Source organism: Salvelinus fontinalis, chromosome 3 (genome assembly GCF_029448725.1).
Source record: "Salvelinus fontinalis isolate EN_2023a chromosome 3, ASM2944872v1, whole genome shotgun sequence".
NCBI classification, from domain to species: Eukaryota; Metazoa; Chordata; class Actinopteri; order Salmoniformes; family Salmonidae; genus Salvelinus; species Salvelinus fontinalis.
Window position 1 is genome coordinate 74,867,263 of NC_074667.1, and position 13,297 is coordinate 74,880,559.

The 13,297-nt window shown below is 43.0% G+C and overlaps 1 protein-coding gene across 3 annotated transcripts; it reads right to left on the reverse strand.

The window, feature by feature from the left end:
* Positions 1-1,100: 1,100 nt before the first annotated feature.
* LOC129851454 (protein ILRUN-like) lies at positions 1,101-12,073 on the reverse strand. 3 transcript variants are annotated; one of them, XR_008758971.1, is made up of 6 exons: positions 11,802-12,073; positions 10,960-11,114; positions 10,609-10,806; positions 8,622-8,929; positions 3,882-3,991; positions 1,101-2,887 (listed from the first exon to the last, which is right to left on the reverse strand). XR_008758971.1 is itself a non-coding variant. In XM_055918005.1 (5 exons), exons 1-5 carry the CDS (start codon positions 11,957-11,959, stop codon positions 3,950-3,952), a joined length of 861 nt encoding a protein of 286 aa, XP_055773980.1. In that variant the 5' UTR covers positions 11,960-12,073; the 3' UTR covers positions 1,101-3,949. The 3 variants fall into 3 exon arrangements, 2 of the variants coding, with proteins under 2 accessions (XP_055773980.1, XP_055773981.1); XM_055918005.1 differs by having other exon boundaries at positions 1,101-3,991; XM_055918006.1 differs by lacking the exon at positions 3,882-3,991 and having other exon boundaries at positions 11,802-12,070.
* Between the last annotated feature and the right edge of the window lie 1,224 nt (positions 12,074-13,297).

Here is a 13,297-nt window from a genome sequence, read left to right on the forward strand (position 1 = left end):
CTATTTCAATGAGGACATTGATTTCTCCCCTTTCCAGCAGCCCCTCCCCCCTACACACTCAAGTCTGGTCCTTTCAGGCTACAGACTTTAGTCCCTAAAAAATACAACGTATTCTATTGTCTCCAACATTAAGTGGGGTTGTTTCAGAATAAATAAGTTGTTTCTCCTTTTCAGGCACTATACATTTCTTGAATTATGCTTATAATGAAATGTTCATATTGTCAGTCCGCAACAAAAGTGATGGGTTGTTTAATGAATGTCAATTTTTCTACCATTTGCCAACTGTAAAATGTTTTTTTTTTTTTTTTACATGTGTATGCACTGTATATAGTTTATTTTCCGCTCTTATGACATACAATGTGATTTAAGGTGCAGCTATCAGCAAAGTCAGTGCAAGTAGTACAAAAGTGCAAGTGAAGGTTCACGAAAATTAAAGGTGTTCATTTGGGGGGTGCTGTGGTACATTTTCCTTTAGATTTTTTTATTGCTTTTGAGCATGTCTGAACTTTAGTCATTGTGATAACACCACTTAAGTCAGTGTACAGTAAGATGAAGAAGTGAGATGGCCTACACTGAACCCTGGATAGAAGAGTCCACTGTGAGGAAACATCATACCTGTCCCATAAACCAACGGCCAAACCATAAATGTGGGAAGCAGCCCCTCTGTCACCACTACTGCTTACTTCTCACCAATAGACTTGCAGTTGTTTGCAATGCCACATTAATGTTTTTCTCAGGGACCCAATACCTCATTGTTCTGTCATTTGGGAACCGCAGCCTCATCCTAGTGGTTAGAGTGTTGGACTAGTAACCGAAAGGTTGCAAGATTGAATCCCTGAGCTGACAAAGTAAAAATCTGTCGTTCTGCCCCTGAACAAGGCAGTTAACCCACTGTTCCTAGGCCGTCATTGAAAATAAGAATTTGTTCTTAACTAGTAAAAAAAAAAAAAAAAAAAGAGGACATATGACTGTGCTGTTGTCTCCCTGCCAAACAGGGCTGATTCTTAGGAAGTCATTACCGTCACCTGCTAACCAATGTTTCAAACAGTGTGTTACATAAGTCAAAACTGAGTCAATCAAAAAATAAACCTGGTGCCACATTTTCTGTTTCAGTGTTAATTTAATCATACAAATGTTCATTTATACATATAGGAAAAAGGCTTTAATTTGACATTTTCTCTTCTCATGAATGTTCTATCATAAGACTATGCAAACGCGCCACTCACCATACCACCTTGCTTAAAACTGCACCCCCCACCACCAAAATAAAAAAAACACAATACAGCTAAGAATGAAACACTCTCTGGTTTCAGAGTAAAATGCAGTACAGTGAACACAGAGGACTAACATAATGCCCTTGACAAATACAGAAATATGAAAGTCTGGTGTGAAAGCACAACAGCCACAAGAAAACAGGGACTTTCCATCAGAAGAAACCATAAGATAAGACTCTTGTATGAGCATCTACAAGATCTTTAGTCTATGAATAACAACTGTCATCAATTTCCTTGTTTTTCATTTACTCATAACCTTGTGGAAATTGTGAAACATTGGAAGCGAAGAAATCTTCATTGCTTGAAGAACGTGACGGTAAATAAAATAAATTAAAATAACATTCCAAATGGGAAACAAATTGCATAACATGATGTTAACTTGGTTGATACCATGTAATTGTAAACAATAATTAATATGACTACATCTCTTAATAGAGCGTTCCACTTTGACGCAGAGGAATTAATGAATTCCAGGGTTGAACCTGTCCTTTTGAGCGTATGTACCCGCTCTACTTAATTTGACAATCAAAACGGGACTCAACGTTGTCAAGTTTGGAAGAAAACTAAAACAGGGAGAATATATACTATTACAACAGACAATAATATCTAGATCCAGACAGCATACAGAAACTAAATCAAAATCACCACTTGTAAACATCTGAAGTGACATCGTGCAAACTGCAGAAACAAAACAAACGGTGCTGATATTGTCAATGGCTTGAGCAGTCACGAACCCAGAATTTAAATACCTCTCCCTATGATGGGAAAGGGAAGTCTGTTTTTCAATGTCTGTCGTGATGTGTCAGAGACCATTTGGTTTGGTTGTTTAGTTAATAGCACCATCTGCTGGCTCTAAAGAACAAGCTTTACCACTGAATGATCCATATCTGTGTCGTAAGTACAGTACAGCAAAGGCTTATTTACGGGCAACTCATTCACAGGTCTGTATCCTAATTTCTGAAACACCTGTGGAGAATTATAATTTTTTATATTAGTATTATTTTGTTTCATCTATTTAGATACATAACCTACCTGACCTACATATATAGGTCACCACAACTTCTTAACAAAGTTGTATCCACCACTTTGTGTTTAGTAAAATCCAAAAAGGAAACTATACACGTGCACACATGCACAATTCAGAAAACACAGACATGGATTCAAATCCTACAATAATAGCTCAACAGGCAAAATAGTTTTAGATGGCTTTTTCTCACACATTTCATTTGCTCAAGCTCACACACATCCATCCTTTTGCTAAGCTCAACCAGCAGTGCCTACCCTACACTAATGAGGTGTGTTGACAGCTACAAATAATAATAAAACATGTATGTAGTAGAACTTAGGATTGATAGCATTCTTTATGTAGCATTCACTCATGCCGTGTTCACTGGGATAGGTGCCTCCTTGTTCTCACTGTAGCTTGTGTTTTGGTGGAATGGGGTAGGGCCCAAGGGAGAGAGTTGTCTAGAGTCTGTATGAAATATGTATCACTCCCCTCTCCAGTGCCCCTGCCGCAGGTCAGCATCAGCATGCCCAGGTCTGTTCAGCACCACCTGGCCTGGGTCTCCATCTGTCTAACTCTGGCCTAACGGATAGGGTCCATGAACACCCTGAGGGGAGAGACAGAACACAGTCAACACAATGTAAATGTATTCTACGAGTTATTATCTTTCTGTTATTTATCTATTTTTCTCTCTGCATTGTTGGAAAGTATTTCACTGTTAGTCTATACTTGTTGTTTACAAAGCATGTGGCAAATATATATTTTTTTATTATTATTATTTGCATGATAGGAGTTCAGTGAGGTGAAACGCTAAGAACATTCCCCATTCTAAGAGACAGACAATCAAATGTGTTCTACACACTGCATTTCTAGCTAAACTTTCTCTAACATAGGACCTACACTAGGGAATTGGGAAAATAGTATATTATTTTACCTGCTACACTGGACGTGTAACTTTTTGCTGGCGTAAGCATAGCGTATAGAATAAAATAGAATTCAAAGTAATGACTCGGGACGTCGGGTTTGATATGAAAGCTTCTTTGAGTAATAATACTTGTTCATGTTACATTTACAAACTTTAGATTCTACAGAACAATGAATAATAAGTTGCTAACGCAAAGGTGTCAGGATAATCACCTGTCAATTGTCACTTAACTAGCGCGTTGTCTCTCTACTTCCTGTCGCAAGGCATTCTGGAACTTGCAGTCAAAAGCCTAATTTAATACTAACCAGTACAAAATATGTATGTAGTTCTCTCAATCTCCAACACACAAATTCTAATACAATTACAAACAGCTTTAGATAGAGCTCGATTAATTAACTTAAACATTAACTCTGTAACCCATTAAAGTTACAACATCCTCCCCCCCGATGAACAACTGTGTTCATCTCAATCTCTGAGCCCCTCCAAGGTAACCTGCCTAAATGACTATCGTTCTGTAGCATTCACATCTGTAATTATGAAGTACTTTGAAAGGCTGGTCATGACAGATATCAACACCATCATCCCAGACACCATAGACCCACTCCAATTCGAATACTGCTCCAACAGATCCACAGATGAGGTTCTCTCAATTGTACTTTACATTGCCCTCTCCCACCTGGATAAGAGGGGAAATAACTCAAGACTTCAGGTCAGCGTTCAACACCATAGTCCCCTCCAGGCTCATCAACAAGCTAGGGACCCTGGGACTGATGGCGATGAGTCAGCCTATAGGAAGGAGATCAGAGACTTAGCAGTGTGGTGCCAGGACAACAACCTCTCCCTCAACGCCAGTAAGACCAAGGAGCTTTGTGGACTATAGTTAAAAGACGGGAGAGCACGTCCCCATCCACATCCATATGGCTGTTGTGGAGCAGGTCAAGAGCTTCAAGTTCCTTGGTGTCCACATCATTAAGGACCTAACATGGTCCACACATCTGCACAGTTGTGAAGAGGGCACGGTAGCGCCCATTTCCCCTCAGGAGGCTGAAAAGATTTGGTATGGGCCCTGGGATCCTCCAAAAGTTTGACAGCTGCATCATCGAGAGCATCTTGACTGGCTGCATCACAGCTTGATATGGTAAATGCACCGCCCTTGACCGCAAAGCGCTTGAGGGTGGTGCGGACAGCGCAGTACTTCACTGGGGGCCGAGCTCCCTGCCATCCAGGACCTCTATATCAGGCAGTGTCAGAGGAAGGCCCGAAAAAATGCCAAAAGACTCCACCCACCCAAGTCAGACTGTTCACTCTGCTACCGTCCGGCAAACAATATCGGAGACATGACCAACAAGCTCCGAGCCCGCTTCTACCCCCAAGCCATAAGACTGCTAAATAGTCCATTAAGGGTGCCCAAAATATCTTCACTGACCCTACGCACACTCACTAGACTATATACAGTGCATTCGCAAATTATTCAAAGTCCTTCACTTTTCCCCATTTTGTTACGTTACAGCCTTATTCTAAAATGGATTCTAAAAAATGTCCTCAGTCTACACACAATAATGACGAAACGAAAACAGGTTTTAAGATATTTTTGCAACTTTATAAAAAATACTTATTTACATAAGTATTCAGACCCTTTGCTATGAGACTTGAAATTGAACTCAGGTACATCCTGTTTCCATTGATCATCCCTTTTCTCCCCAATTTCATGATATCCAAATTGGTAGTTACAGTCTTGTCCCATCGCTGCAACACCTGTACGGACTCGGCAGAGGCGAAGGTCGAGAGCCATGCGTCCTCTGAAACACCACCCCGCCAAGCCGCACTTCTTCTTGACACACTGCCCGCTTAACCCTGAAGCCAGCTTCACCAATTTGTCGGAGGAAACACTGTACAGCTGGTGACCGAAGTCAGCTTGCATGCACCCGGCCCGCCACAAGGAGTCGCTAGAGCGAGATGGGACAAGGACAACCCACCCGGCCAAACCCTCCCCTAACCCAGACGATGCTGAGCCAATTGTGTGTCACCTCATGAATCTCCCGGTCGCGGCCGACTGAGAAACAGCCCGGGATCGAACCCGGGTCTGTAGTGACGCATCTAGCACTGCGATGCAGTGCTTTAGACTGTGCGCCACTTGGGAGGCCCATTGATCATCCTTGAGATGTTAATACAACTTGACTGAAGTCCACCTGCGGTAAATTCAATTGACTCAACCTGATTTGGAAAGGCACAAACCTGTCTATATAAAGGTCCCACAGTTGAAAGTGCATGTCAGAGTGAGGTCGAAGGAATTGTCCGTAGAGCTCCGAGACAGGATTGTGTCGGTACAGATCTGGGGATGGGTAACAACATTTCTGCAGCATTGAAGGTCCCCAAGAACAGTGGCCTCCATCATTCATAAATGAAAAAAGTTTGGAACCACCAATAATCTTCCTAGAGCTGACTGCCCGGTCAAACTGAGCCATCGGGGTAGAAGGGACTTGGTCAGGGAGGTAACCAAGAACTGGATGGTCACTCTGACAGAGCTCCAGAGTTCCTCTGTGGAGATGGGAGAACCTTCCAGAAGGACAACCATCTGTGCAGCACTCTACCATTCAGGCCTTTATGGTAGTGGCCAGACGGAAGCCACTTCTCAGTAAAAGGCACACGACAGCCTGCTTGGAGTTTGGCAAAAGGCACCTAAAGGAGCCTCAGACCATGAGAAACAAGATTCTCTGGTCTGATGAAACCAAGATTTGGCCTGAATGCCAAGCGTCATGTCTGAAGAAAACCTGGCACCATACCTATGATGAAGCATGGTGGTGGCAGCCTCATGCTGTAAGGATGTTTTTCAACAGCAGGGACTGGGAGACTAGTCAGGATTGAGGGAAAGATGAACGGAGCAAAGTACAGAGAGATCCTTGGTGAAAACCTGCTCAGGACCTCAGACTGGAGCGAAGGTTCACATTCCAACAGGACAACGACCCTAAGCTCACAGCCAAGACAACACAGGAGTGGCCTCGGGACAAGTCTCTCAATGTCCTTGAGTGGCCCAGCCAGAGCCTGGACTTGAACCTGATCAAACATCTCTGGAGAGACCTGAAAATAGCTGTGCAGCGACGCTGCCCATCCAACCTGACAGAGCTTGAGAAGATCTGCAGAGAAGAATGGGAGAAACTCCCCAAATACAGGTGTGCCAAGCTTGTAGCGTCGTACCCAAGTAAACTCAAGGTTGTAATAGCCTTCAAAAGGTGCTTCAACAAAGTACTGAGTAATGGGTCTGAATACTTATGTAAATGTTATACACTGCTCAAAAAAATAAAGGGAACACTTAAACAACACAATGTAACTCCAAGTCAATCACACTTCTGTGAAATCAAACTGTCCACTTAGGAAGCAACACTGATTGACAATAAATTTCACATGCTGTTGTGCAAATGGAATAGACAAAAGGTGGAAATTATAGGCAATTAGCAAGACACCCCCAAAAAAGGAGTGATTCTGCAGGTGGTGACCACAGACCACTTCTCAGTTCCTATGCTTCCTGGCTGATGTTTTGGTCACTTTTGAATGCTGGCGGTGCTCTCACTCTAGTGGTAGCATGAGACGGAGTCTACAACCCACACAAGTGGCTCAGGTAGTGCAGTTCATCCAGGATGGCACATCAATGCGAGCTGTGGCAAAAAGGTTTGCTGTGTCTGTCAGCGTAGTGTCCAGAGCTTGGAGGCGCTACCAGGAGACAGGCCAGTACATCAGGAGACGTGGAGGAGGCCGTAGGAGGGCAACAACCCAGCAGCAGGACCGCTACCTCCGCCTTTGTGCAAGGAGGTGCGCTGCCAGAGCCCTGCAAAATGACCTCCAGCAGGCCACAAATGTGCATGTGTCAGCATATGGTCTCACAAGGGGTCTGAGGATCTCATCTTGGTACCTAATGGCAGTCAGGCTACCTCTGGCGAGCACATGGAGGGCTGTGCGGCCCCACAAAGAAATGCCACCCCACACCATGACTGACCCATCGCCAAACCGGTTATGCTGGAGGATGTTGCAGGCAGCAGAACGTTCTCCACGGCGTCTCCAGACTGTGTCACGTCTGTCACATGTGCTCATGTGCTCAGTGTGAACCTGCTTTCATCTGTGAAGAGCACAGGGCGCCAGTGGCGAATTTGCCAATCTTGGTGTTCTCTGGCAAATGCCAAACGTCCTGCACGGTGTAAGCACAACCCCCACCTGTGGACGTCGGGCCCTCATACCACCCTCATGGAGTCTGTTTCTGACCGTTTGAGCAGACACATGCACATTTGTGGCCTGCTGGAGGTCATTTTGCAGGGCGCTGGCAGCGCACCTCCTTGCACAAAGGCGGAGGTAGCGGTCCTGCTGACTTCAGTCGCCAGCTGGACGGTATTTCCTCCGACAAATTGGTGAGGCTGGCTTCCGGGTTAAGCAAGCAGAGTGTCAAGAAGCAGTGTGGCTTGGCAGGGTCCTGTTTCTTGACCTTCGCCTCTCCCGAGTCCGTAGGGGAGTTGCAGTGACGGGACAAGACTAACTACCAATTGAGAAGAAAAATGGGTAAAAGTACAAAAAAATATAGATGAAACTGAGTAGTAATGATAACGGAGCTACATTTACAGTCTCTTCACTCTGTCCAGCTCGTTAACAGTCAGGGAGCAGCAAAAAATCCAAAAGCGATGGAGAGAGTAATTTTTATGGTAGGGAAATATAACCAATTTTAAGTGCGGCCCTCCAGACCTCACAGGGATATTCCCCAATGCTGGAAGGGTGGGGCCTGAGTGAAAAAGTTTGGAAACGCCTGCCTTAGAGGAACTGCACAGATGCATAGAATACCAAAGAGCTCACGTGTGTTTTCTACATCTGCATAATGTGGTACGATGGAGCATGGTGGTTGACATGTTACATTTTCCTCTACTACTATTGTTTTGCATAGGAGAATGGTGGAATTTTTAGAAGGTCTGTCTGTTGTGTCTGGTCACTAAGGTGACAGGTAGACTTACTTTTGAGCCAGGTGAGGGTGCAGTAAACACTGGAAAAATGTGTAACATTTAACCAGTGTCTAAATCATAACAATGCTTTTCATAGATTACTGATTAACAATACTGATGGAGAAGAATTTATCTTTGCCACAATTCAGAGCAGAGATCTATTGTGATTTTTCCACACATACTGTAACTGTACAGTAGTGGCAACATCTGGAAAACCTCTAACACTGTACTCTTTTGTGACAATTTTTTTATTTTGAATCGGAAGTTTCAAAGCCAGCCATGAATAGAGCACTTTTTACACACATCCAAACGTGGCACAGAAATTGAACTTGTGCTCCCACAAATATCCCGATGTTTAAGCAAACAACAGTGAGGAGTGGACATCAGCTTGTTTCGAGGCAAGCTAACCTTGGTTCATTCATTCATTCATACATACATACCTGACTGTAAGTCACTACTGATAGATTGTTTTGTAGCCCATTCGATGCTCTATTTACAGCATTGTGAGACAGTCCGTTTTCATCTTGCTGGATGGCGTCCTGCCTGCCCTCCCAGGCTCCTCCAGGCTCTTTGAAGTTGTTGTCATCTCCGGCGTCGGGTTTGCTCTTCTGTGGCGAGGCAAAAGGGTTGAAGTCTCCCTCTACGTTGCGGTGCGGCTGGGTGTTGAACTCCGTCTCGAAGCAGGAAAGCTGCTGTGTCACGCCCAAAAGGCCACCCACCTCCACGCTGAGGATCACCCAGATGACGTCTGTGTGGACAGAGAGAGTGACACACACTAGGCATTAAGGGTGACTTGTTCTGTCCAGGAGACAGCATTGGTGGTAGTGACAGGAGTTAAATACCCAAAATGCTCAGTAATCAATTAGAAAAAGTTTACATGACATTTTGGTCAAGTTGACCAATTTCAAGACATTGATTGACCACTCAATGTCTTGAAAAAGTACTTCACACTAAAAACGTTAGAACAAGAGGTCTTCATGGGTCCGAAATGGATCCGTGGCTTTCCCACCTGACCCAGTATATATATATATTTTTTCCTTCACTGAGACACGTTCCGAATGGACCAGAGGACAGTTGCTTAACTTTATTACGGTAATATTAAAAGTAAGTCAAGTCACTGTTTATAGGGGAAATACAAACAGGTTATTATATAGACGGATGAAATTAATGACAAACAAAAGTCAATTGCCTACCGTAGGCCAATCCAGGAAATGACATCAATACGCCAATGCTATTTATTTTACAACAGGCCTACTTTTAACCTTAAACTAAATAGGGAGGACAAAATTAAAGACTGTTAGATCTTAATTTAGCCAACGAAAATGTATCAACAAAATGAAACAAAACACTTTTTGCATAGGATATTTAAAGAACTGATTAAGAGGATTAAATAGGCCTACAATAATAATAATGATTTACAATAACAATAATGCCTAAACAATTGATAAATACAAAATAAAAATAAAAGGTCGAAAATTGCATCAAACCTAAATAGCGAGATGCACACAGTCCATTTAGCCACGCCAGCGTTCTTATCTTTGTCCACTATAATATTAAAACTTGTCCCGAGGACATTCCCCTTGTCGGCTTCTTTTCACTCTACTCTTTCTCCTCTAACTTTCGTTTTACTTCAATGAAAAAGGACTTCATCTTAGCAATCAACTGTAGCCTACGCCAAGGTTATTTTTACTCGCCCCTTCTCTTGCTCTCTCCTCAGCAGCAGGTGCATGTGAGGGAAGCACCCGGAACCAGTTTCAGCTGGACATAAGCTGTACGTATTATTGAGTTGCAATTGGCTGACACAGATAACATGCTCGCAGTTCTCATCACACAAACACAAAATTAGGACAGGTCCAATTGGGTCCAGTCAGTAAATGCATTTTAATTGCACATACCCAAGACCCGTGGCAATTATATCAGACCCCACCAATATCTGGGACAAAAGTCAGAATTTAGGACCCAGACCCGCTACGGTCCCGTGTCGGATCTCAGAATTTCAGGTCTGTTGAAACCGTGAAGACCTGTAGTCAGCACACAAATATGCAGGTTGATGTTTAATGTTATGAGTCTTGCCCTTTAGGCAGAACTGAGCTGTTTCTGCTAGATGGGCCAGCAGCAAAGTCAAAATTGGCTATATTGTAAAAATTCATGAAAAGAAACATTAACTTCTTGGTCTTAATTAAAAGGTTAGGCATTAGGGTTAGCAGTGTGGTTAAAGCTAGGGATAAAATCAGATTTTATGACTTTGTGGCAGTGCCAGCTACTGACCACTCGGCAGAGCTGCCTCCAGAACAAGATCCATGTCGATAAACGCTAACCTGCCACAAACATGCAAAGGTTAACATGTGTGGATAATTTCTAGACTTGGTTACACCCTTATAAAACATATTGTCCACAAAACAGTGTGTCTGCGCCATTTGGACCTACCTCCATAAAACAGCCCTGTGGGTGTGCACATCCTCCATTGGCCCTGGTACATGCCGGGCGCTGCAGGGCTACGCATCTGCACACTGACGTCTGAGATCTCCTGGGGTTCTAGACAGCGCACTATCACTATGTTGACGTGGCCAAACTGGTCCCCTCCAATGTACTTCAGACATACCCCAGGTGGCCAGGAATCTGCACCTGTGAAAGAGACAGACAAAGAGATTACACACATTTACAGGCCAGTGGTTTCCAGGTCTTACATTGGAGTGAAGGTTTTTCTTCTTGTGTGACATTACATTGATGAATCATAGGTATGGTGATATGATGTAGATGTCTGAAAAGTAACCCCACCTGTGTTCTGTATCCTCCAGGTCTTTGTGAACGGTGTGTCGGGGGGAACAGACTCTCCCTCACCAATCGTCACATCCTCCACAAAGGACATGGCTGGTGTGTTGATGCTGGGACTCTCAACATCATAATAGGCACCGATGGCTGCCTGTAGATTCCTATTTTAATGGCAAAAGGCATTTAGAAGAGTGGGTGAATCAATGCCATGTTTAATTAGCAACTATTCAAACCTGATCCAGTTCCTGAAACTACTCCAGAACAAGAACATTTAAAAGAAGGGGGAAAATGTTTAAGTATATCTTGCTGATAATGATTTTCCCTTGCAAGAATGAGTCGAGGTCATTTATCAGGATTGTTTTATTTTGTTCAGTGATAAAGTCTTGATCACTAGCCTAGTTTAGCTCACTACCGATTAAATGACGTCATCATATCACAAACACTTGTTAGGTGATATAAAATGTACGCCTAGAGCCCCATGGCGCAAGCTTTAACATTAGCGGTATATCTAGACCACAACTAGTTCACACGCTTACAACTAATGTTAGCTAGCTACCGTTACACAATTAACAAATCTGGTCAGGTTAGTTATGGTGAATATTTATGTTGCAATACGTCCTTTTGTTTTTAGCAAAGGTAGCTAGACTTAGTTAGTCACTGGTCATCTGTTACAATGTATCTCGCGTTAGCTACAGTTTCACATAGCTATGTCCTAGCAGCAATGACAGTCCGTGCAAAATATCGACACAAGAAGCTATACATGCAAGAGAAAAAGAGAGCCTCAGGGACTACTCAAAATGTACCTAGCTAGCTACTATACAAGCTAGGCCCCACATCCCCGAACTCACCAGTTGCTCATGTCAAGGAAGAAAGCGCATCCTGCCGGGTTGACCTGGAACCCAAGCAGTCTTTGGAACTCTGAGATGAGGACATCCTTGTCAGTGGTGCCCATGCAGTTGAATTTCTGAACGAACTCCGGGTCCAGGTCTATGTCCATGCCCTCCATTGGCAGGTCTCCCGTGGCAGCGACGAGGGGTTCTCTCCTAATTTAGTCCGAGGCCTTGTCCAGTCATAACAACCAGTTCAACAACAACAAGCGTAATACGCATGGCGGCGGGAGGGACAACGTTGGACGTCTGTGCAATCAAACGTCACCTTTCGTCACGGTGTGTGGACTAGAATTAGGAATTAAAATAACTAATTTAATAGGATCTCTATGTTTGGACTTTTGTTTACGTCACCTGTTGCTATTCGAATGATTATTTTCATTGGCTTTTCTTTAGTTAATGATAAAACAGATTAGGTCATTCAATTAATGCTATTCATCCGTCTTTTTGTAGTTACTATACTAAACAAAATATAAACGCAACATGCAACAATTTCAAATATTTTACTGAGTTACAGTTCATAGAATGAAATCAGTCAATTTAAATAAATTCATTAGGCCGTAATTTATGGATTTCACATGACTGGGCAGTGGCACAGCTATGGGAGGGCTTAGCCCCAGCCACTTGGGAGCCAAACCCAGTCAGTTTTTCACCACAAAAGGGATTTATTTCAGACAGAAATACTCCTCTGGGATCATTTATTTCAGCTCATGAAACACTTTACACGTTGCGTTTATATATATTTTTCAATATTGTTAGGTCCATGGTTAATATTGTATGGTCCATGGCACAGCTATATTATTTGGATTTCAGTAACTTGATTAACCTGCTTTTTTGTATCCCACAGACACAAAAAAGCTATGCAAGCTACTTACCTTACGGGTGATACGTGCCTTACACATGACTCGCCAGCCTTTAATTTTCAGGTTTTGACGCACACACACACAAACTTTGCAGGTCCATCAACCTATTTAAATACCTCACACCCTACAGTAACCTGTGGATCATGAGAGAACCTTCATAAATCCGCAGAACGTTAATAACCTATTTATTCACACTTTATGTAGTATCCTGTAATACTTAGTCCATATCACATGACTCTGTATTTAATCTTAAATTAGACCCCTTTGGTCATTCATAACACATACATAAATGCCTTATATGTGACCGACTGGATCGATTCGGTCTTATGTAGCAACATTTGAAATTGTGTTTTTTACATTGGATAAAAGTAGAGACTCCGAGCTAGAAAATAGTATATCATACACTACAGTTGAAGAACAATGAGAAAGAAATTCTGCTTTGAAAGTTGATAAACTGGTACGTCACTTTTGAGAAAATGGCCTTTGAATGTCTTGGTAGACCTACTGGAGAGCTCTTCTTTGTCTACACACATTCAGCATCGTTCACACCTTCTTAAGCTTTAGCCCCACCCATCTCTTTAAGGGTTGATCTGA

Coding starts and splice junctions, on each gene's coding strand:
- LOC129851454 (XM_055918005.1), bottom strand. CDS start 11,959: ATGGAGGGCATGGACATAGACCTGGACCCGGAGTTCGTTCAGAAATTC. Junction 11,115..11,801: donor TTCCTTGACATGAGCAACTG/GTGAGTTCGGGG, acceptor CCATTAAAATAG/GAATCTACAGGCAGCCATCG. Junction 3,992..8,621: donor CAGTAGTGACTTACAGTCAG/GTATGTATGTAT, acceptor TCCTTCCTATAG/GCTGACTCATCGCCATCAGT.